Source organism: Phragmites australis, chromosome 24, assembly GCF_958298935.1.
Source record: "Phragmites australis chromosome 24, lpPhrAust1.1, whole genome shotgun sequence".
In the NCBI taxonomy this organism is placed as follows: Eukaryota; Viridiplantae; Streptophyta; class Magnoliopsida; order Poales; family Poaceae; genus Phragmites; species Phragmites australis.
Window position 1 is genome coordinate 3,048,389 of NC_084944.1, and position 24,789 is coordinate 3,073,177.

General features: G+C 44.9%; 2 protein-coding genes across 5 annotated transcripts; both read right to left on the bottom strand.

Moving 5' to 3' along the window:
- Positions 1–12,684: 12,684 nt before the first annotated feature.
- On the bottom strand, positions 12,685–17,389 carry LOC133908016 (protein COFACTOR ASSEMBLY OF COMPLEX C SUBUNIT B CCB2, chloroplastic-like). Of its 4 annotated transcripts, none has more exons than XR_009908066.1 (8): positions 17,087–17,389; positions 16,897–17,006; positions 16,749–16,820; positions 16,491–16,634; positions 16,066–16,219; positions 15,500–15,712; positions 15,261–15,377; positions 14,995–15,165 (listed from the first exon to the last, which is right to left on the bottom strand). XR_009908066.1 is itself a non-coding variant. In XM_062350149.1 (7 exons), exons 1-6 carry the CDS (start codon positions 17,298–17,300, stop codon positions 15,516–15,518), a joined length of 891 nt encoding a protein of 296 aa, XP_062206133.1. In that variant the 5' UTR covers positions 17,301–17,389; the 3' UTR covers positions 12,685–13,573; positions 15,500–15,515. The 4 variants fall into 4 exon arrangements, 1 of the variants encoding a protein (XP_062206133.1); XR_009908067.1 differs by having other exon boundaries at positions 15,261–15,385; XM_062350149.1 differs by lacking the exons at positions 14,995–15,165; positions 15,261–15,377 and adding an exon at positions 12,685–13,573.
- A 2,157-nt stretch (positions 17,390–19,546) lies between these two features.
- On the bottom strand, positions 19,547–22,206 carry LOC133907440 (F-box protein PP2-A13-like). Its single transcript, XM_062349488.1, has 3 exons — positions 21,624–22,206; positions 20,794–20,912; positions 19,547–20,241 (listed from the first exon to the last, which is right to left on the bottom strand). The coding sequence occupies exons 1-3, from the start codon at positions 21,954–21,956 to the stop codon at positions 19,806–19,808; spliced, it is 888 nt and encodes a 295-aa protein (XP_062205472.1). The 5' UTR covers positions 21,957–22,206; the 3' UTR covers positions 19,547–19,805.
- Positions 22,207–24,789: the final 2,583 nt, after the last annotated feature.

A 24,789-nucleotide genomic window follows, 5' to 3' on the forward strand; every position in this document is an offset into this window, starting at 1 on the left:
TTTGGGAGAAGCAAGGAAGCAGCAGTTTTTCCTCTCTTCTCCAAGCCATTTTCCGTCGTTTCCTCCTTCAACTGGCGGTCACCAACCTCAGCAAAGGACCTTAGGTGAGTCTGCTAGGCTCCCATGGCAAGTATGCTCATTTTTGGTTGGATAGATCTTGGATCTGGAACTAGGGTTGCAAAGTTCTTAAAGTTCTACAGTCTGGGAACAAATGAGGATTTATGTGGATTTGAGTTAGGAATCATGTTGCTAGGCGGTTGAACAAAGTCTAGACCCTGTACACCCTTCTAGGCATTTTTACTTTTGATTTAGAGAGACTCCCAGGTTAGTTTAGCTCAGTTTTTCCCTTCGTAATGGCTGCTGTTCTGGAGCTGCGCGAGGCTGATTTTACTGTAGCGCGAGTACTGTTCACCCGAGCACCCCGGATACTGTTCACCGAGCACCCCCTGATACTGTTCACCGACGACCCCCGGGTACTGTTCACCCGAGCACGGCGCAGTCACCGCGAGCACTCCCGAGCACCCCGGGTACTGTTCACCCGACGACCCCCGGGTACTGTTCACCCGAGCACGAGCTCAGTCACCGCGAGCACTCCCGAGCACCCCGGGTACTGTTCACCCGACGATCCCCGGGTACTGTTCACCCGAGCACGAGCTCAGTCACCGCGAGCACCCCGGGTACTGTTCACCCGACCACGAGCTCAGTCACCGCGAGCACTCCCGAGCACCCCTGGTACTGTTCACCCGACGACCCCCGGTACTGTTCACCCCCGAGCACTCCCGAGCACCCCCGGGTACTGTTCACCCGACGACCCCCGGGTACTGTTCACCCGAGCACCCGAGCACCCCTGTACTGATTCACCCCGAGCACCCGAGCACGGTCGATCCCGAGGACCCCGGTACTATTCACCCGAGCACCCCCGGGTACTGTTCACCCCGAGCACCCCCGGGTACTGTTCACCCCGGGTACCCCGTGAGTACTGTTCATCCCGGGCACCCCGAGCACGGTTTATCAGGCTTTCCTGATAGCTGATAGCTTGTAAAATTCGTAGTTAATTCGTAGGAACTCCAAACTTTTTGAGACCACTTGGAAAATTCTGGTTTGGACAGTACGATCTTGGAATAATGTTGTCATGTATTGTGGAGCATATTTTTCTTACATGATCGCATTTCATACATGCTCATTACATTGCACGCGTTGCTCTCTGTAGTGAACGCCGATCCGTCGATCCCGGAGGCCGTGGGCGATCGTGAGGCGTCCCACCTTTCTGATTCAGGGCAGCAAGGCAAGCATCGTTCATATTGCACCGTGTCTACTTGAAATTTTAATATGTTATCTACGCTTATGTATACATTGCATGTGTCTGGTACTGAGTTGGGTAGAACCTATGCCGATGCATTATCCCTTTTCGGTCACGTGTCATGTGTTGTTCCTAGGAGCCTAGTGGTGTCATCGAGGTCTAATTTTAGTTCGCTATGCTTAGTGGTACTTAGGATTTCCGGTAGAAGTCGACGACGGCGTCCACCGTTGTCGCGAGCCTAGGACTTATTACTTGTTCGCAGTTATGGTTGTGTTGATGATGAGTCGGTTTGGTGAGTGGTGAGTTGAGACGAGGTGTGGGCGGTGTTAGGGGTGTCATCTGCTCACGAGGAGTCCTCAGGCAGTTCGGGGAGGGAACCCGGACACCGTAGACCGCTTGCACCGGTTAAGCACCGATCATCGGTGTAGTCGGCTTTAGCACATACCTTACTCACCACATGCTGATATAATGGTAGGCGAGCCGATTACCTTCGCAGACGTGGTCATGTGGGCCTCGTCATAGACGGTGTGAGTCCGGTTTGAGTCCGGGCTTTTAGCGGTATTAGTTTGCTCGGGGAGTAGTTCTAATACCGCCGTGCCGAGCTATGGTTGATCCACATGGTTGGGCCTGGTTGGGAAAGGTTGTCACGGGTACCCCCTTGTGCGCATCTTAGCGGGTGGCACAAGCCGTATGGTCCCTGTGTCGTGTGGGTCCAGGAGTATCCCCCTGCAGGGTGTATAACCAGTTCGAACTGCCGCGCTCTCGGTCATGAGCATCGCTATCGCTTATCTCCACCGAGCGACCATATTTTGGTCGTAGAGTTTCGATGTGGGTTGTGGCATGGTTGGATTGGGGTGGTTTGGTCGGTATGTGGTTGGTGGTTTGGTGGGAATGGTTTGCTTTTATACACTTGTTGTTATATATCTGTTTTGATCAGTTGGTTGGCAGGGTTTGAGTCGGTGGTTGGTTAAGTCAGTTGCTTACACCTAGAGTCTAGGTTGCTTACCGCTTAATGAACTTAAACATGTCTTAATCCTTGCTACAGCTTTAAATGCATGATCCTTGGAGTCGAGAATATATATACTCATACTGTGTAAGACTTGCTAGTACCTTCGTACTAAGGGTGCTGCCCTTAAGTTGCTTCCAGGTTCGCAGGTCGGCGAAGAAGAGGCAGTGTTCGGCTACTTTGTGCCTGCCGATCAGGGTGGCGGGCAGGAGTAGCACCTTCTACTCCGAACTCTGGCGCTTTTGGTATGGAGCCTAAGGGCATACGGCTCCATACTCTTTTGTTGTATAGGTTTTTTTTTTTTCTTCCGCTGCATAGTAGTTGTTGTTGTTCCTCTTTTGTTGTAAATTGTGGAAGTAGTTGCTTGTTTAACAATGGTAATCCAGTTTAATTATTTGCTCTCTATTAAACTGTGTTGTGATATTTGAGTTGGAAGGCATGTGTTCCGATCCTGGGCACAAAACACGTGCCGGGACTACCGGAATGGTATTCTGGTTAATCGTCGAGGTTGTGATTATGACTAATGATCATCCTGATGATTAATTAGGATACTATTTGGACGGTTCCTCACACAAAGTACGAGAACGAGGAACATAAATGAAAGCGCAGGCAAAAGGCAAGGCATGGTTACCTCTCCCACCGACGCCGTCGCTCATGTCGGGCTCATCGCCGCCCCCTGCTTCCCCTCCTGGCCTTCTCCTGGCACCGGTCGCCACGGCGCAGAGGCCAACCATAGCTAGAGCAGCTACGATCAGGATGCCAACCATCAAATGTCCGTCACATGAGAGGGGCGAAGGATCGGAAATCGCTACTTTTGCTAGAGTGGTGGGTGATGGAGAGGAGAGAGCAGGGAGGGAAGCATAAGGACTGGGAAACCACGACTGCACTCACCATGGCTGCCTCCCCTTGTAGCCGCCTCCGGCAAACTCTTCTATGGTGTTTCGTCCTGCATGTGTTCGTCTTACACTCTAGTCTCATCGTTTTCGATGCTTCTGTTACGACTACAGAGGATGTTAGAATATATAGTATATGACACATAAGAATCCGGTTGTTATGATAAAATAAAATTAGTTTTTATTTTATTTAAAATTATTTAATATCTAAGTTATATATATTCTATATGTTTCATCCAAAGGCTCAGTACATATTATCCTACGCAATCTATTCTTTCTACTGCAGTCTCCTCCTACCGGAATTATTCCGGTGGTGGACTGGTCCGGTCCGGCCGCTCCTTCGAACGGGGTTTTGAATTCGAGGCGAGGCGGGCCGTCCGATCACAGCGAGGGGCGGTGGGGATCGGGGGGCTTGGCGGCTGCGGGATCCGACCGTTTGAGGAGGCGAGGGCACGAGAGGATTTTGAAATGTGGGTACACGTTCGCTGCCGCTCGGTGACTTTTTTACGGCTTTTCGCTGACATCCGCTGCAGCGAGACTGTGCGACAGGGCAGGATTTTTGAATCCAGATTGGCGTGACTGTACTTGTTTATGCTTCAAGCGTTTTTGAATTCGGGTCGATGCATTATTTGATCGAGAGAAGACAAGGCATGGGTTTCAGGTACATAAAAGGTCGTTGGGTCCATCCGGACAAGATTGGTATCTTGCTCTCCCGTGTTTACTTAGAGCATCTCCAACCGACTACTCATATTTGACCCTCTATTCCTCTTATTTAGGGGCTCATCATCCAGATTTCATCAACTATTTTTCAACGCGTTCCAACCGATCCCTCATATTTGACCCCCTATATTCAAATCACCTCTATTTTATTAATATCTGGTAACTCTCTCTCCTCTCTCTCCCCTCTCTCTCTCCCCTCTCTCCCAAATAAGGGGTTGGATGAGGAGTCCCTAGATGTAGGGGGTGAGGGAGGAGATTTGAGGGCTCCTCAAATAAAGGGGTTCAGATAGGGGATCGGTTGGAGACCGATTTTCATCGTTTTTTCCTCAAATATAGGATAAGGGGTGAGAAGAGAGCTCGGTTGGAGATGCTCTTAGGACGATCACAATATTTCTGTGGAGGAGAATTGTCTCGATGCTCAAAGGTTGGAAAATCCTGTGTTCTACGAGATGCCTTTCACATTTTGAGCACATGCTTTGCAAGATAGAGACGGTGCTTTCGAGACCGGAAAGGGTGCTTTGGTGATGAACAAAGATTTGGGAGGAGTTGTTTCTGCTCTTGTTGCTTACCAGCATCTCTCTGCTGAGCCGGGTGCCCCCAAGTCTGGAGGAATGCATTGGTAAAGAACAAGAACGAGCAGTGCCAGATGTTGGTTCATGCTCCTGTCTACTTAGCAAGAGGATGAAGTGAACAAATATAATAGTTTGGTTTTCTATTGAGCTGGTGCTAGTTTTGAACTGTGATTGTTGACACAAATGATGTAAACGGTTTTGTCTCCTTAATGCATTGGGTGACTAGGGCTTGGCCCTTGAATTCTAAAAAAAAATGAGGTTATATATCAGTGGATATTAGTTGTTATAATTGTTAAATGAGATAAACATCATAATAAAAATTGATCTTCCACTCGTGTTGTCCCCCTCTCACGCACGATGCCTCCTCCTCCACCTGTTTCTCTCTAGCAATGTCATCCCGCCCTTCCCCTCAAAGCGATTAAATCAGAGCCACCGCCTACCGGATGGAGACCCTAGTGACCAGATTGAGCTCCCTTTTGACCAGGTCAAGCTCTCCTCTACTAGATAGAAGTCCTCACCACCAGATCGAGCTCCCCTTTGAGTCAGATCGAACTCAACTCCACAAATTCTGACAGGGAGAGAGGAAGGTGATGGGAGAGAAACAATCTGGTGGCAATGGTTGCGGGTCTCGAATGGACATCGCCGACCTCTCCTCCGTTGTCGGACCGATCTCCCTGACGATCGAATCGAGCTTCCTCTCTCCCGAGCTTGTGGTGGTCAAATCTAGCTATGGTGGTTCTCCTCGAACTCTTGGTGGTCAGATCCAGTCATGCTGTCCATCCCTGAGCTTGCGTTAGATGGATTCAGTCTGCCACATCTTGCGCCATGGCTGGTGGAGGTCATCATCCTCGCCGTACGCCTCTTATGGAGATGGGCCGCCGGATTCCCATGAGCTCCTCATTGTGATACGGGATGTGAGGCGTACCACCGCACGTTGCAACAGTGGAGGTGAGTTGGTCGATGTGGTGGGAGCAACAACAGATTGTGCAGCAGGAGGGAGAACGAGGAGGATGTGAGAGAACCAATACTTTTTTATTGCTTGTAACCTGGTAGCAGAACTACTACCGGCAGCAACTTACTACCCCGCTTTAATACCACCCCACAACATGGTTCAACTTACCGTTCGTCGGTCCGTTACCGAGGTCGAGCGGTAATAAAAAATTCGCGATAACCGCTCGAAATTTGAATAAAATTTGGACAAAATTCGTTTGATAAAATTTAAAATTTGAGAAAAAAAATAATGAAATTGACCTCTCGGTTACCCGTCGAATTGGACCGGTTACTGAGCAGTTTTCTCGATTTATCGAGCGGTTTTCTCGAATTTTTCGTATTATCGGTAACCGCTCGGTTTTATCGATTTTCAGTGAAGTTCAACAAAAAAACCCAAAAATTATCTCAATCTTGTAAAATCAATAACTAATTCATCTGAGCTTCAAATCAAGTGAAACAAATTTTGTCGGTTTCCTTATAACATGATCTACATGATAAAAGTATTTATACTCATAAAAAAGTTCAAAATTTTTTGTGAGAAAATATATTTGTTAAACCAATTTAAATACATAGTTTACTCTTTGCCAATCCAAAAATCATGAAACTAATTTTGTTAGTCTTCTTACATGATTCTGTGTCTTTTAAAAATACATGAACTCATGAATTAGTTATTGTAACATGCAGGATTGTGTAAATATATTGCGACTAGATTAATTCATATCTAACCTATCACACCTCAAAAATTAGTGAAACCACTTTTATTAGTTTATTTATGTTATTATTTACGTAGGAAAAATAATAGTAGACATGAAAAAGTTAATTACAGTGTTGTTTTTTAACATATTCACTTTATGCTTGTGAACTTTGTAAAAATCATAGAGAAATTAATAAAACTCTAAATAAAGTAAAATCAATTTTAAAAATCCTCTTAAGATACGTTCTAAAAAAAATGTGTTTATATGTTAAGCTTTTCCTTAACATGAGTTAATAACTGAGCCACACGCTCCAATTTTTTCCTTTTTTAAAAACTTCCTCCCTATAGAATATGATGCAAACGATATTAATTTTGAAATTTTTTTCACAGAATATCTTAGAATTGTGTCTAGTTTTTTTTAGGATTTTTTGAATGTTTTTGAATGTTTTATTTTTTTTCAAATTTTTTAATTCAAATTCGGTTACCGTTCGGTTTCTGAAACCGAGCCGGATCGAGATGCCCGGTTATCGCGCATTTTGATCGGTTACCGACGAATTTTTGAACCCTGCCCCACAGTGTATATTGTCGACAATAAGACCTTATTATGGTACTACCCCTCCTATTTCCCCATTGCGGCTGCTCTTACGTGAACACGTGGTTCAAGGTGGTGGGTGACAAGCAAAAATGTGGAAGTGTGAAAACTTGAGATATTCTAAACGAAATATTTCGAATTGCTATTCGATCTGCTATGGGATACACTGACAGAGCCCGTGCTATGCAGATTTGCAATTACAAGCGCCCTGTCCCAATAAACAACAAGATTACGGACGCAGATCATTTCAGTTATTGCCAGAAATCCACTTTTGTTCAACATTGTCAGTTTTTCTTCCGGACCACTCCCTCTTTAATTCTTTATGCAGCGCTGAAGCAACGCATGATGCATGGAGATACAAGCAGGACATGAGCACATCATGACCCTCCCCACTGTCCTTTTGCCCAAGGACTCAAAGTCATTATCGCTTATCATTCAGCTCTGACCATACCTTTCGTGCTTCCTCAAACCTCACGTAGACGTTGAAGAGCCTGTTCAATAGGACGGCCAAGATGTGTGCTAGGGTTGAGGCATTAGCCTTCTCCCAACAAACCCTTAATGCGTCAAGACACGTTCTTTCGATCTCGTCTAGCACGGCTTCCCTCGGAGGGGCGGACGACTCTTCGGTGAGGGACCCAAAAAGTCTGAGCTCCATTAACCATAGCCTAGTTTGGACCTGTCAGCCCTTAAAGCCAGTTCCATCAAAGCTTTTAGACTTAATCGCGTCCGAGGACGACGGTGGTAAGACAGAAGAGCTAGAACTAGCCATCTCAGAAGCTAGTGGATTTCTAGATTGAAGGAAATAAAGCGATAATATGAGCATGGATTTCATCCCGCATATAAATATCGAATTGCATAATAGCACATATACACTGAACATGAACATACATGAAAGTGCCAATAGAGCATAAGCAAAGACACCTCCCATCAGGCAAGATAAAGAACTGAATATCATATGATTGATATAAAAGGAAGTGCTCTCAGATGAATTCAACAATTGGCCCCAGAACTTCTGATGTCCTCCTCCTTAATTGTCCATTTGACACATCATAAGCTGGGTTAGAAACTAAGATCACAACTAGATGCAAAACTAAAAGATGTTCTTTGAATTTGAGCTTTCTTCCTACACAATGCTACTGTATACGGATACCGAAAGGAAGTAAGATTACTCTTTGAGAAACAAACACTAATCGAACAACATTTTACCTAAGCAGTACCAGTGGATAGTCTGCTCTTTCAGAGTTCAATCAACACAAGATTAATTGAAACAACAATTACAGCGCTCCTAGTCCAGGAATCAAGCCTAATAAGCAATGTACTAAATAACAACAGGATACACATGGACTGAACAAAGAGGAATAAACCACAACCTTCAGAACTACATATGTCGATCCAAATATCAAAGAACTACACAGATCAACACCTATTGTACTCAAACATCTCCCAACTTCAGTGTAAAAGATCATCATAGAGCAATAAGCATAAACAACCATTCCGTTCAGATCAAAAGGGAGGTAAAAAACTCACGGAGAAACACGCTCAACACGCTCAAAGGCTATCCCAGAAATTCAATCACCCACCAGTTACCGCTGGCGAGAGGGAAGACGAAGATACAAAGCCTCAATCGTACCACCACTGCAAGTACGGGCGAGCCTCGGCACACGCAGCTCCAAATAACAAGCTCCACCACTTAATCCCTAAGCACCGACACACCGAATGCCAAAGCTGAGTTCCTCTCGCCTCCAGCTCAAAGCGACGGACCAAAATCAGAGAAAATAGTGATGAACCAACGGGAAAAGTCAGTTTTTCTCTTTTTTCTGGGAGAAGAAGCCGACCCTCTTGTTGATACGATGCAATCCTCCAGAACCTCACGATCCCCGCAGGAATTGGGGTAGGTTGCGCCACCGCCGCTGCAAGACGAGCAACCGCCAGCCTCCTCTACTCTCTCATTTTCCTTTCCTTTTTCTCCCCCAACCCTAGCCAAGTGGGTGTTGCCCCATATGAGCAACCCGACATGGGCTTGGGCCACACACTAGTCAACTGGCTAACAGAAACAAAGAGAATGAGCCCAAGAAGAGAAAGCATTGAAATCCATATTTTCTTCAACAATTCTATCGTCTCAGCCTCAATAGGTATTGTCACTATCTTCAACTGCTTAAGGCCATGAAAAGCATATCTCGCTATCCATCTACAAGATGAAAAGAGAATACACACAATGCCGTTATGTAAGTGCACATCTGCACTGATAAAGTAAGAGTGTTAAAACTACATTCCCTCCCAACAAGGCAACAACCTAATCGGATTCAACAAAGCATAATAGAGATGGAAGCTCCTACCACTCACCTTAAAGATGTCTTTGCATCAAGATACAACACACGATCCAACAAGTTTCATTTAATGCTTTGTTTAATGATTTGAATTTCCTACTAGCACATGCCAACATTATTAACCAGGTCCGTGTCTCATCCTGGAAAGAAAACATGGTCTGTGTCTCATCCAAGTATCATTTCGCTATAGAAAATGGTGATACTCAAACAACTCCTGAAAGGTTCATTCATCTTCACCGAGTAAGTCCTTAATCCTCATCCATCTCAGACTCTCAGTACACCAGTACAGTATATACACTGTTATTATTTAAAAGAGATAAGTCTATTTTTCAACCTCCAATTGGCACCAAAGTATGAGGTCCCCCCCTCCGGCCTACAATACCAGACAGCCCACAACCCGCAACTGGCGAAACCGAACGAATAACACCCCCGTAGGAATTCCACCCTAGTTTTAGAACACGTCATCCGTCTAGCGAGACACACTTTGCTGACTCAGCATTTGGATCCTAAAAAGCCTGTGACCCGGCTGCTCTCTCTCTCCCCCAAAATTTCCCCATTCCCCATCCGAAGCTCTAGATATGTGGCGGTCCGAGAGGTGACAAAAGCGGCATCAATGGCGAGTTCCTGGAGCTCGAGCTGGTCTTCTCGGCTGAGCACCGGCGATAGGGACTTCTCTTCCCCCATCCAGTACATGCACCACCCACTCGACTATGAGCCTGTCGTGCACTACTTGTGCGGTCAAAAGGCAGCAAGGTGGCTTTTGTGGAGCGACGACAACCTGGGAAGAAGATATCTGAAATGCTTTTGTGCTCGAGTAAGTCCAATTATCATTGATGTATGATTGGATTGTTTTTCTGGCTGGGGATTGATCTCGTGGTTTCCAATTGAAGGCTGGTGGAAGCGGTTTCTGGAAATGGTTAGACAAATATCACATTTCCTCTTTCATCAGAGAGTTGCTAATAGATTTGCGTGACACGGTCAGGGCTCTGAAGATGGAGAACAAGCAGCTAAAATCATATTTGTTTGATGCCATGACAAAGCTAGAAGAGAACAAATCAGAGAAGGAAGCACTGAACAAGGAGTTGTACGAGAAGAATGCTGCAAATGCAGAGCTCATGGGAAGGGTTCAGAAGTTGGAGCATGAGAGAATGATGCTAATGGTTGTGGTGGTGTGTTGTGTTGGTGTTCTGTTAGGAATGATGTTTAGCAAGTGAATGTAACAGCTTGTGTATCCTTATTTCAGCAAGTGAAATGAAATTACGTTTATGGTGCCATATGCGTTGAATTCATTGTTGAATATGTGTTAATAGAGTACTTTGCAGGTCAGCAGCATGAGTAACACATTGACATGACTAATACATGATGACGCATAGGTAAGATAGGTAGGTTCATTCAAATTGACTTAAAGTAATACATGATCAGGCACACATAAACCAAAGCAAATCAAGGGTGCAATGAACTAACCTTATACGCCCTCCAACATCAGTTCTCCCCCGGACCGTCGCAAATTTAGAGCTTGGGATGGAGAATGGGGAAATTTTGGAAGAGAGAGAGAGAGAGAGAGAGAGAGAGAGAGAGAGAGAGAGAGAGAGAGAGAGAGAGAGAGAGAGAGAGAGCAGCCAGGTCATGAGCTTTTTAGGATCCAGATGCTAAGTCGGCAAAGTGTGCCACGTTGGACGGATGACATCTTCTAAAGTCGGGGTGGAATTGCTGCGGGAGTGACATTTGTCCGGTTTCACCAGTTACGAGTTATGGGATATCTGGTATTGTAAGTCAGGAAAATCTCATACTTTCTTGCCAATTGGAGATTGAAAAATAAAATAGGCTTGTCTCTATTTAAAATAACCATGAGTACATCTATACAAGAAGCACCTGCAGTTAACAGTTCTAAGATTTGTCCCTAGCAGGGGGATAGCCAAGAGAATTCTTTAGAAGTATGCTAGTACCCATCAGTAATATCATACTCAACCAAGCAGTACCAGGAGGCAAGCACCAGCTACTCGCTTTGCATATCTAGGACATGTCATCACAAGATGCCATCCAGATTAGATCAGATATTTAGAAGGAAGTGGTAAGAAAATATTTTGGGATTATTTAAATGGGTAGTTAAATTTCTCTGGCCTGAGGCGGTGACTTACAACAGTGACTCAACAGAAGTAACAAACATTTGGGGCAATTGCATGGTTGCCCCTATTTCTCAGTGTAATTATGATTTTACCCTTTTTTTTTTGACTTTATGATTTTGTCCTCACTTTTTGAACGTGAACCGGCCTGTCTTTCTCTGTTTTTGCACACCGTCAGGTACATATCAATTTTCCGATTAAAAAAAAAGAAAGAACCTTTGAAAAATAGGAAAGGATGGAAATAGATCAAAATGCCGATGTGCAAGTATGAAAGCCTATCATTTCGTCCTATCGGCTGCAGCCAGTCGTGCGCATCTATCCGGCAACGATGCATCATGCGCTTGCGAGCAGGGCCGGGTGACGGCGCGGCGCAGGCACACGAAATCAGGCAGGCGACGGCGTGACACGGTCTGGGCGCAGCGCGGCGGCAGCTGAGCTGGGCGCAACGCACGGAGGGGCAGTGCGCGTCCTGGACCCTACTTCCAAGACGCCGACCGGATTCATAGCTCCACCACCGATCTGCTCCACCATCGTAGACCTTGGACTGCTGCACCCCGACCGGCTCAAGGTCCTTGCTATATCCCTGTTCTAGCCCTTCCGTGGAACAACACTTTAATCCCCTTCAATTAGGTGCCAGTTTTTGTTTCAAAAATTAGTTGTTGATGGTGCTTGAACATAAATGATGATCTGTGGTTTAGATGACGAATCTACTAGCTACGATTTTTTTCCTATGACATATGTCAATGTGCTGCTCATGTATGTTGAATTTTGGTCATGTACTGATGTATCTCACTTCTGGATATGGTTGATGGATGTGGTGGTTACAAAATTGTATTTCCTAATTGTTTCTTGGATTGCAATGAAATTAATAGATGGAAAAAAGTTAGATAGAGATAAAGATCCTAATTTTGCATGTGACTTTGATTTCAGAAAACCTTCTAAAGCTTAGCCTCAACAAGCTAAGAGAGGCACATGTTCGGAAAAGTACAGAGTTCGGAGAAATTCAGAGATGCAGGTAGTACGTGATCCTCAGCTGTTGATGTGTAGACCTTGAGCTAGCATTGGCCGTTCATTTTGTATGTTACTAATATCTCATTTCAGGCTTGTATATTTTTTTGTTGAAATTAAAACATTCATATTTGATTCAATTTTGATTTGCCAAATGGAACACTTGTATAAATGTTGTGTATAACTGAAGCAAAACTGTGCATGGACCAGCGCCATCTTTATCTATAAAATCCTAGCTATGTGCTTGTTAAAAAAGTTCCAATCCAAATTTTATGAAGGCAAAGGCATTCACCTCCTAGCTATGTGCTTGTTAAAAAAAGTTCAATTACATACTGTGCATTTTTCTCAGGTGCAGAGAGCATTGAACCGTGATTTATGAGTTGTAAATTGTTGTCGAAATTCTATCAAAATTCAATAAAAAAATTAAATATATGCAAATTCGGTTAAACTTTGCTATCAAATTCATTCAAAATTCTTTTAAAATCTGTCAAAATGCTTGATGTCAAAACAAGGGCAAAATCACAATTTACTAAGAAAAGTAGAGGCAATAGTGCAAAGGCATACATGTCTTTTTACAGCTCAATTCACACCGTTAACTGCCCTTAACTGAACAGGGGCAAACGAACTCTTAAGTTTGAAAAAACAGGGGCAAAATCACAAAGTCAAAAAAAGAGGGTAAAATCATAATTGCACTTTAAAAGAGGGGCAACCAAGCAATTGTCCCCAAACATCTTTATCCACAGTTAAGTGTGAGTCGGTCAGTCAGAAGAAAAGTGTGTGTATAGTAGCAAATTGAGCACTAATTCCAAATAGCAAATTCAGTGCCGGAAACGTCACTAGCTTGCTGCAATCAAAGCTCTTATTCCATATATGGTAGATCTTAATTGATCTGTAATGTCTGCAAACCCTGACGTTTGACAACACGTTGGACTCGAAAGCTCTTGGTGTTTATAGTTAAATGTCTCAGGTGGCTGACTACCTTATATGGCCGGAGGTGCCGTGTAATTTCTGATACCATCACTAGTTTGAACGAGATATTGGGAATCCCTGGAGCTGCCTTTCTGCTCCAGTGGCAAATCCAATAGACATGCCAAAACGCAAATATAGGGATGAACCAAGCATCAACATTTTGGCCCTTATCCATTGAACAAGATATTGCTAACTCGTTTTGCTTCAACCAGTGCCACTCCCAGCGGGAAAAAAATCTAACTGCTCATCTCCATTGCACAACAAATTCCTTTTAGACCACATCTGCCTTGCCCATGTTGCCACGGAGTCACTCCGAAACCTGGTTAGACCTGTCAATCTACTTTACACACTCCAAGCCCTCTGAATCCATTTTCCAGTACTGCCCAGAGCCCCAGACCCACAGCATTTCAGTAAAAAAATTAGTTAGTCAGTCAACAATTGCCAGTGAACCTATGCAAGTTCTAAAATAAACACATCAACAGTCATCTTAAAAAAAACCTTACAGCATACGTCTAGAACCGGAGAGGTGACTAAGGGCATGTGCAATGTGCTTACACAGATGCTTTAAGGGGAGAGAATGATTGCTACATCATCAAGCATCTATACAAGAGCCACAACCTACAACGGAAACAATTATATGTACATACATAAACAGTTGTTTGCTAGTTGAAATTGTGGTTCTATCACAGGATCGTGTTGCTCTCCGCTCCAAGCATCCAATGCCTGGCCGACTGGTGACTTGTTAGGGTAAACATCCACCGGAGATAGTCGGACAGCGTTGGTTACTAGGGGAGAAATTAGACCATAAATTGGGGAGACAAAATATTAAGAAAGACTTAGAATAAGGGGGATATGTACTTAGATTAGTTTCTCTTGCTTGATTATAAATGATGGCAATCGTGTGCCTTATATAGATCCACAAAGACCTCCTTTAAATCCAACTCTAACTTATCTCTAATCTTATCTGATTTAAACTAACTGATCTCTAAGCTTATCTCTAAACAAATCTGATTCAAATGTGAACCGTGTCGAATATCTAACTATGAAGTATATACGCATAAAGGGTATACCATATATGGATAAAGTACGCCGTGTGCATGCTTAACAACTCTAGATATTACGAAACCGAATCTGCAGTACCTGATACTCCCGAAGATGCAGAAGGCTCATACAAGGAAGGTCTCAATTGGTTACACAACTCGAGAACAACTAGTATCCCAATCGGATTTATCTGATCTTTCTTGGTGGACAAGATGAATGACTCCCTATCGACTATAACGAGATAGGAGACGATACAAGACCCCTATATAAGACAGAGACCCAGACCCCTGAAGGGAGACTCTTTTTCCGGAGGAACACAACTTATCTGCAACTTGACACAAGTATGCCACAGGAGATACTTGGTGACTTTAGTCTAGTTTAGATCCTATCTACTCCTTATAATAGATCTAGACACATTGTTTGTACTCGAGTGAATACATATACATCATCAACCACACAAAACGTAGGATATTACTCTAATCAAATGTCCGAACGTGTATATATCACGTGTGCCTCGTCTCTTATTCGATTCCTGGATCACTAAGACAACCGCGATATTCTTGTTAACATATTGTTAGGGAAAAACCCTCGACAGTTAGCGCGCTAGGTAGAGGTCTTCTGCTTTTTAGGATCGACTAAGTCTCGAGTGCACATTCGCACTGGATTCTCCGACGCCGGCTTCTACTTGGCGCGCCAACTAATTAAAGTCGAGGTTCTGCTTGACGCCCTGTTAGTCGAGATACGAACGACCCATAGTACTTCGTCAATAGTCTAGTTTAGATCTCATCTACTTCTAGTAATAGATCTAGACACATTGTCTGTACTCAAGAGAATACAAATAAATCATCAATCACACAAGACGTAGGGTATTACTCCAATCGGGGGTCCAAACCTGTATGCATCGTGTGTGCCTCATCTTTTGTTCGATTCCTGAATCACAAAGACAACCCCATTATTCTTATGGACATATTATCAGAGAAAAACCCTCGACAAACAGTATTGTAGGTGAACAGTAATTCCAGCACCTAACGAGACTCCTGCCACAAGTGCCCGCATGAGTGCGTCCGTGGCTCCAGCATGGCAACAACCACCGCGTGAAACCTCCTCCAAGCGCCTGGCCAGCTCATTGCGTCGTGCATGGCCTAAATGGCTTGTCCAAATTTATTATTGTTTAAAAGACACTTTTATTTTCCTATGTCAAACTCAAAGTTTGGATTACTGAAAACGAGAAAAAAAAAAAGGCCATTTGAAGATGTAGGAATACCTTTGATATCTGTGAACTAGGCACACTGAAATTTATTGGCAATTGTTCTTATCCAAACCCTATCTTTTTCAGTATATGCATAATTTGCATTGGAGGCCAGCAGGATGGCACCTTCAGTTTTTGTTTCACCATTAGCTGGATCAGGACTGCACAGAACTCGTTGAGCTAACACACAAAGAACCTCGTCTGGCAGAATCTTCCCAAGCCGAGTGTCTGATCAAAGCAGCATGGCTGGTATAGTGTAAGACACATTTAATATAAAGATGTCCAATAGAGAAAAACAATATTATGAAAATCACATGACCAGCTAATCATCATGACAAAAATACCACACTATTGATCGACCAAATACACGTCAGTATGTGCTTATTCCTAAGATGCAAAATTTACTATGTAGTTACTACGAATTTGGCATAACAGAAACAGTGGACATGTTGACAGAACCATATAATATGGCATGTTGTCCCAAACATTGTAAAAGCAGCTATACTGGACAGCTAAGCCGAAACTCTTTGTTTGTAAACAACATCAGAATATGTTCTGATCAGCAAGAGCAGCGCATTTACCTGAAAAATTAGGGAAGTACAAAGCATCCCTCAAATCAACAAGTCCAACTTGCTGCATCTGACATTTGAACCACTCAATCATGGCATATTTTGAAGTATCTGCAGGTGGATCCCAGTATCCTCGTATGCACAACACATCCCCAATTGCTATGAGCTGGGAAAAGGTAATCGCAAGGTGAAACATCTAACCAGTTCAAAGATTGAGATTTTTTCTAGCAAGATTCACACATAAACAGCAGAATACACTGGACAAGTAGACATTAACAAACCATCCACAGCTGCACACCAAGAAGACTTTTGCTATACTTTAACTACCCGATGGAACCATATGCAGACGATAAAAAAGGATGTGCTTGACATATTATAGCTGCACTCGATCAAGTTCAATTTAAATCTGTATGACTGATAAGAAACTGAAAACATACCACAGACGTGGTGTTTGTGTTCCGCAGCAGAACGTACGAGGCCCACGCCATGTCCTCCTTCTGAGCCGCCGAGAGATTCTCAGACATCACGAACAACTGCCTGCTCCCCTCGGGCAAAGGCACACGGCCGGCAGCATCAGCGCCCTGCAACAACCAAAACCCCAATCACTGACATCTCTGTCTCCACTGTCTCACCGCAATGCGCCAATGCACCATTTCATCAAACACCGTTAGGGAAGGGAAACACTCGATTCCCACCTCCAGGAACCTCCCGAGGAACGGCAGCGTCGCCGAGAACGCGGCAAGGCACAGCCCAAGAACCTCGGACCTCTGCAACCAGTTAGCCGTATTGGTTACGGGTGGAGAAGTAGGGCGGCGGGAGGCGAGGAGGTTGACGAGGACCAACGAGCTGCGCGGGCGTGGGGGACGGGGAGAGGAGGTGGTTGAGGAGGACGAGGGCGCCGAATCCGAGGCCTATCCACCGCGGGAGGTACGACTCGTCCAGCCCCGGAATCCCTGCGTCAGATGGAAGCACGGTTAGAGCGACCAGCTCGGCGGCGGCGGCGGGCAAGTGCGAGGCGGAAGGGGGTTGGTACCGAGGGTGAAGCGGAGGACGGAGAGGCTGACCTCCTGCTGCTGCTGCTGCTGCGAAGGGTCGGAGTTGGAGGCGCGGACGCGGGCGAGGGAGGACTTGCGTGGGCGGCGGCGGGGTTTGGTTGCCGACGCCAAGAGTGGGAGGAGGCGGGCGGTGGCGGCGGCGGCGGGGACAGGGTGGGAGTGGAGCGGCGGTGCGCGGGCGAGGTGAGGCATGGCGCCTGATTGGATTGGTGGTCGCGTCGCGGCGGGTGCGTGTCGTCGCGCGCCGCCACTCGCACCGTGAAGCTGCAGGCTCCACAATCTACCGCACTGCTCCCGTTCTCGTTGGAAGTTGGATGCCTTCATCACATGGGCCGTCATTTTCGGCCCATCGATGAATGCAAAGGCCTCAGCCTGTGCGGCCCGGAACAACTGACCCGGTCCATGGCCCATTCTATTTCCAGCAGACCGCCGCTCCAGCGGCTCAGCCTCTCTCTCACCCACCAGACCCGGTCAGCCGAGCGCGTCGCGGAAGGACTTTTTTATTTTTATATTTCAAATATCAAAAAAATTACATGTAGCCATTCTGATAGACGACATGTTTAAAAAAATTCTGTTCAATTGCTCTCAAAATTTAAAACACTAACGAAAAATTTGGTGGTGTAAAGGATACTATGATCTAACTTAAAAAAATTTAGACAACTTTGTTTTTTTCTTATTATATAAATAATTATTTGAGTTAAAATATTTTGAAAAGCTAGACTATAGCATTCTCTGTACCACTAAAAATATTGGAACGTAACTTTTTTATTTTTAAATCGGTCAATGTTGAAAGGACGGTATATTTAATTTTTAAACATGTCACTCTTTCGACGGACAGTTGTCTAGTTTTATAATTTTTTCAAACTGTCACTTATTTTTGAATTTTTTCATTTTCGAAATATAAAAATAAATAAATAAATCTCGCGGAAGCGGCAAGCCAGCACGGCGACACCGGCTTCGGATGAACTGCGCAGAAAACACCGGTCAAAAGGCTTCTCCTACCCAGCGAAAACGAAGCGGACCGGGAACTTCTCTGAACCACAGTGGTGGTGGTGTCTGCGTCTCCCCAGTCAAAAGGCGTCGTCGCGTCTGTGCTCATTCCAGGAAAGACGATTTGCTCTCCCGGACAAAGGAGCGCATCTTCCCGGCCGCGGTAGCCAGGCCGCAGTGGACAACGCAACAGCTCGTGAGCAAGTGGGGTCGCTGCAAATGAATAACCGATGAGCGAGCTCGGTATTCCTGGTTGGTTGTCGCTGATGGCGAGAGCACTGGCCTGAAAAAGCAGCTCCTCCTCGTCTCCCTCGTGCTGTTGCCGTATCATTTTGCCTGGCGACACGATAGAGATTGCGCTGCCCCGGCAGAGTCTCAGATGCCCGGCGAAAGAAGGGGACAAGACCGAGACAGATTCATGGCGGCATCGGCATAATGGAGGTCGGCCATAAGAACGGCAGGGGCGAAATGATCCATCCAATCCTTGGGCGCACCAAAAGCTGATGCGCCAGCCACGATCTGCGCGCACCATAGGATCCCTTTGGTTTCCTCGAGCACTGACGCAGTAGAGCTTGCTTGCTCAAGCGCACCATTGCCGTAGCTTGAGGAGAGTTTAAGAGCACGTAGTGGGAGATGTCAAATTCCAAATAAAATCGATGCGAAAAGGAGAGCACGCGCGCATTTCACTGCAAGATGCGATGTTTTCCTTATAAAACAGTAAAAGCAGGCATGGACTAAGTGAGAACATATGAACTCCAACTGGTTCGATTATGTCATGATAATAATATCAAAAGGAGAGCATTTCTATAAAAAAGAATGGCAGATTGGCCGGTCTTGTTGATGACAATGACACGACGGACTGCAACATGCAAAGGTGCAAGCTGCATGTGACTGTTGAATAGTATAGAGCCTACGCAATAAGAGAAAGCCAAGCGAATTTAGCAAAGCTTCCAGATCGAAACAACAGCCAACATGCACTGTCGCCCACTGATCCGTTCATGGTATTGTTTGGATCGTTATGTGCGCGCACCTGCACTCTTTGCCTTCCCTCAATGTACCATCGATCCATCGCCTTGTGGCACTTAGAAATAAAGCAGACAGACCACTCATGGTACTAGCCACAACTGACCGGGGGAAGAAATACGGACAACTATCCTTGCGAGTCGAACAACCATCAGTTAACCTCACTCAACTTTTACGGTTTCTTTAGGAGAAAGTTCAGCAATCTATTGAGATTTTCTTGAAATGGATCACCGAGTTTCATCAGAATTTCTAATTACACATATCAGCACTGAAAGTACAAACGCGCAGAGGAACATAGCAAATAGAAGGGTGAAAAAACATTTTCAATTTCATTTCATTACAGTTCATCAATAGCTCATAGTTTCAATTTAAACCAAGAGGGAAAATGGGACCATAGGAAGGACAGGAAAAAAAACTCATGTGCCTGACCAACCAACATTTTCGATCTCATTTCAGTACAGTTTTATCGATTGCCCAAAGTATCAGTTCAGCTCAAGGGGAAAAAAACAACCTTGGGAAAGGACTGACAAAGCGCTCTCATGTCACTGACCATAGAAAATTAGAGTCTACAATCATATACACTTTCCTCTGTTGCATACTAGAGCCCAAATTAAAAATAGGATTAGGCTGCAAGCTGCATTGGTCTAACACCCTACCGTAAGTACCTCCACAACATCTACAATCTCATTTCTGAGACCTGACCACTCTCTCTTGCTGAAATCCCTTCCCCTTCGGATAAATAAGCACAGAGTCAACGCACAGACCTCCTTTTGTGTGTGTGCAGTCGATCTGCGCCATCGAAAACTTCAGCTTCATCAGCTGGTCAGGCTTTGAGGCCACAAAATTGCCTACATGGTACAAGACCCAGCTCCCTGGCTCATTCAAGTAGCATTGAGATACTGCATTCTGACCATCTGAGGTCGAAAGCTGGAAATGGACAGGCTTCTTGTCCCAACCATGGACATGCTCCAAGCTGTAATGACGGTGGCCAAATCGCTTATAGAACTTCCCCAGATGGACCCTGAAGTACAAGCTATAGGTTCCAACAGGGAAACAGAAATCAACTTCCCCAACCACCTCAAACCACCAGATTTGCTGAAGGTAAGCCACAGATCGGAATCTGCATGATAAAATTCAGCAGGGACTGGTCAGATATTGGATTCTCAGCAATACGGTATTGACTATCATTACGAGCTAGAATAGAATTACATTGGAAAATAGTGAATCCCAAATGACCACAATTACACGAGGCGCCTGGAGTAAATATCTTCCATTGGCACAGAGTAGATACAGGCTTCTTGTGCCATCACTTGGAAGGCTGGCAGCTATATTACACTTTGATAACGGAGATAAGAAACAAGCAATCATCTATTTGAATTCACATCTCTTATACTAAGGCAGAAGTCAGCTTATGCATATCCTAAAACAATATCCTAAAAATATGTGAACACGGATGCATCCATATCTAGTATGTTTCGGAGCCAAAAAAAAATTATAAGTTGGATATCAAGGAATGAAGTGTTTAATGAAGAAAGGAACAGGTCAATCACACCAAGAGGTATGTCTTCTGCTCATTCCATTGCAACTCAATGTCACCATACCATCTTTCAGAAAACTAACACAAACTGAACCAACAACATGGTAGTAAAAGCGATATCAAAGCCATATTCACCTTGATTCTGAAGTTGGCATGTGTTGCCAGTATCTTCTGTCATCAATCCCAGTTATCACCAGTGCTTTAGAGGATAACGCCATACAAATCCTGCCGCTGCTCTTGTCCAGCCAGAATTCCTACAATTACCAAACACATAAAATTTAGCAAGCCTGGTCTTTTTCTACCGAAACCCAAAAAAAAAATTATAACGCCTAAAAATTTGCAAACTTCTCATTACCAAACAGTAGTTTAAATCATTTTTAAGCAAAAGATGGGTAATCCCATTTTTTAAAGAACCATCCCCTACCTCTAATTTGAGTTCTTAAAAAAAAAAAACCCAACTTCTCACGGTAAAAAAGTTACTACCTCCGTTTATACATAATTGACAATTTTGACTTTGATGTTCATGCTGTCACCATTGATTTTTAACAAATACATAAGCAAATAGTCGAAAGTATACAATATGCTTAAAGTACTTTTAATGGTAAATTTAACGATACCATATCTATTTTACTTCACTAAATATTTTATAATGTGTTGTTGGTCAGCATGCAAATGTAGAAGCCAAAATTGTCAGGTATTTAAAAACGGAGGGAGTACTATGAACTTATGAAGAGCAAAATTACGGGTATATATTACTTCCTCGTTAAACTTTTATTTGACTAAAAAATGCTTCAGGTATCAACACTAGGCAGGACTCAGGCATGAGCAGCGAAAAGAAGACCGGTTAAAGGAAGACGGATTCCAATCCTCCAATTAAACACAGAAACCGCTCATAAAATCTCAAATCGCGTAACAAAAATCACAGGTAATCACGTATAAGCAGCAGGAGAAGGAAAAGAAATCACCTTCGTGCCGTCACCGAAAGGCACGGGCCTGGCGAGCCTTGCGTAGATCTCCTTCCCGGCCCGCTGCCTCCTCCGCTTCCCCTCCTCGCCGCACCCGACTAACTCCATCAGGTACCGGTAGTTCTCCGGCAGCTTGGCCTCCCACACGAAGTCCGCCCCCGCGGCGCCGCGGAACGCGTGGTTGAGCCGGGCGAGCCGGCAGATCTCCGGCGGGTCGAGCCGGAGCAGAACCTCGGCGACGCAGAGCTCCGGCAGGTCGCCCAGGCCCACAGCAGCAGGCCCCGCCGCCGCCGCGCCGTCCACCCCAAGCAGGCCCGAAACCCACGCCCCCATGCCCCGCCGCTTCCTCCAGTCGCAACGACCTCGGAGAAAGCCCCAACCTTTGCAGATGAAACCCAATCGATCCCGAGAAATCGGCCACGGGCCGAGCTCTCGCCCAGCGCCTGATTCCGCGCCTGCGACTGACTGCAATCGGACCCTCCGGAGACCGACAGCAGCTAATGGGAATCGCCTAGGAAATTGCTCGAATCGTGCGGTCCGCGAGATAAAAACGCTAGCTTTGGCGGCGGGGGAGAGGGGAGCGCAATATAAAGAGGAAGGGGAGGTGCCAGAATAGACGACGGGAACGGGGTCGTAAATGGCAATGGATATGGCACTTTCCTAACACTCACACCCTTCTCAACATACCTAATTACAAATCACCCAAGATCCAGGGACCTTTTGATAACACTTTGCATCACTAGAACATACCCCGAGGGTTCCTTTGCAAATATCACGGCCTCGTCCTCTGGGATTTTCTCATTAATGTTAACGGATTGGATTAGTGTGCCGCCATCAGCACCACCCACTCCTGGACGCGGTCCATGCACCGGGCGCGTATCTGGCGCCTACGAGGCACGCGTCAGCGATCGGATCCATAAGCAAAGCATAGACCCGTACGGTGGGTGCATGGGGGCAGTTGGAGCCCCGTCGATACTGGCCCCTCGCCTGGAGACTTCCGCAAATGCCCCCTCGCGCGCGCGGCATGGCGGGCACGGACAGACCGTGACAGGCTGGAAAATCAAGCGCCATATCTCCTCTCGGCCAAAAGAAAGGAAAAGGACTATGATATTTATCAACTTTTTTGCTTTTTTATCTAATAGCTTACAACCGTCCTCGATCTCTCGACGGCTCTCTTGGTGCTCACACTACTCCACCCTTAAATTGAGTTCGTGTGTTTATCCTCGCATCTCATTTTTCACCTGTTTTCCGACGACACTCTTGTATGTCACGTTAACATGAGGTCACTGCCTTCCTACCTTAGCATTGATCCACCAACCATCCTCCATCGCCCGTAGTCAGTGACATCCCTGTCGCCTCGCCGCGAGCCGACATTTCTCTCCAAGACCTCTTCTAAGTCCCGCAACAAGTGAAAGGAAAAAAATACTTAAACAATGGTTAATCCGAAGAGCCTGTTACCGCACGCCAAACCGTGAGGCTGCTGCTGTGCCATGATAAATTTTCGGATAGGGACACACGCATAGCGTACAATGTTTGTCGGGGATCTCATCATTTAATAGGGTTGTAGAAATCTCCTATATTAAAGGATGCCTGTCATATATCCAAGGATCTCAGAGTGATGCCAAGATATACTTAATACTAATTATATATGTTTAATAATAAACATGTATATAAATTTTCATTTGAATAAAGATTTACTATTTTAAGATCTCCATTAAAAATATGTGATTGCTATTCAGATGATATTGTAAAAGAAAGCGATGTATGCAACACCGCTCCATATAATTTTTTTCCCGGTTTGCAACGAGAATCGATGGTTTCTGGAGAGTTCTATCTCGAACTATGCGCCGGCCGTTCCTGTGTGCCTCATCTTTGTTTATGCCCTTCAGTGGGTTTTGGTTTGGACGATGCATGGTTGTCCATTTCAAGATGTGTTTTGTGATAGTTCATTCATCCACTCGATGGTACGATTTGTATGTCAGCAGTTGTAGCGAACTGCACTGTCGATTCGGCCTAGATTCATCGCAGATAATTCGCGTTGTTGTCGTGCAAATCAAGCGATTAGGTAAGACATCACCACAGAATCAAATAATCAATCAACTCCACCGACAGGAACTGGGCAGGCGACCGCGACGCGAATTGAGGTATCAGTCGCTACACGGGGGACTGGAGCGGCGGTCCATCCAACCCATTCTTAGGCACTGTTTGTTTCAGCTTCGGATTCTGGCTTTCAGCTTTTATAATCCGAAGCTGAAACAAACAGGCAGTTTTTGGTTATAGCTTTTTAAAATCTGTTGGTTGGATTGTGAGAATCTAAGAAGTTGGTTTTTCTCAGTTTTTGATAGATTGTGAAAGTCCATTTTACTAAACTGTACATTAAATTTTTTTAAAATCTACAGTCTAAAAGCTTTTCACAATCCAGCTTTTCACAATCCAGCTTTTATAAGCGGCTTTTCAGAATCTCTAGCTGAAACAAACAGGCCCTTAGGATTCCACACTGCTTGTGACGATCTCACGCTCTCCCCGTCGTGAAAAACGCAATCTCGCCGGATCACACCGGATCACGTTGGGTGTGTTTGGTTTCGTCAACCAGTTCATAGAACTATATAGTATAAGTAGGTTGAATAATATTATATTTATTACAAAATAGTATTTAATTAATTGTATCTATTTAAATAAACTGAACCGAGCTTCTATTTAGTTTATTAAATATGAGATCGTATAATCAGATGTAAAAATTAAAATTATAATTAGTTATTTGTATAAAATTTATTATACTAACAAGTAAATTCCGTTTGTACGAACGTCGCATTTACCGAGCCAGGAGTAAATCACACTAGAACCGTAAATACAAATAAATAAATATATTTCTTTATAAATTATAGGCATCCACGCTAAGTAAATTCGAGCGACCATGTAGCACTCATTAACTCCTTAAAAAATATAAGCCTCGGGAGCGACAGCTACAGCTACTCTAGTTTACCCGACGTGCCCGGGACGGTCGGCACAGGTAGCACGAACTCCTTCAAAAAAGGGACTCGAAAGTAGCGCGCCTGCGATGATGGCCACCGTGCACTGTGGCTGTGAGCGTGACGCTGTCGTGTTGCAGAACCTCCACGGACGGGACGGGCAGGCCCGGTTTCGTCCAGCTTATCTCGAAGTACCA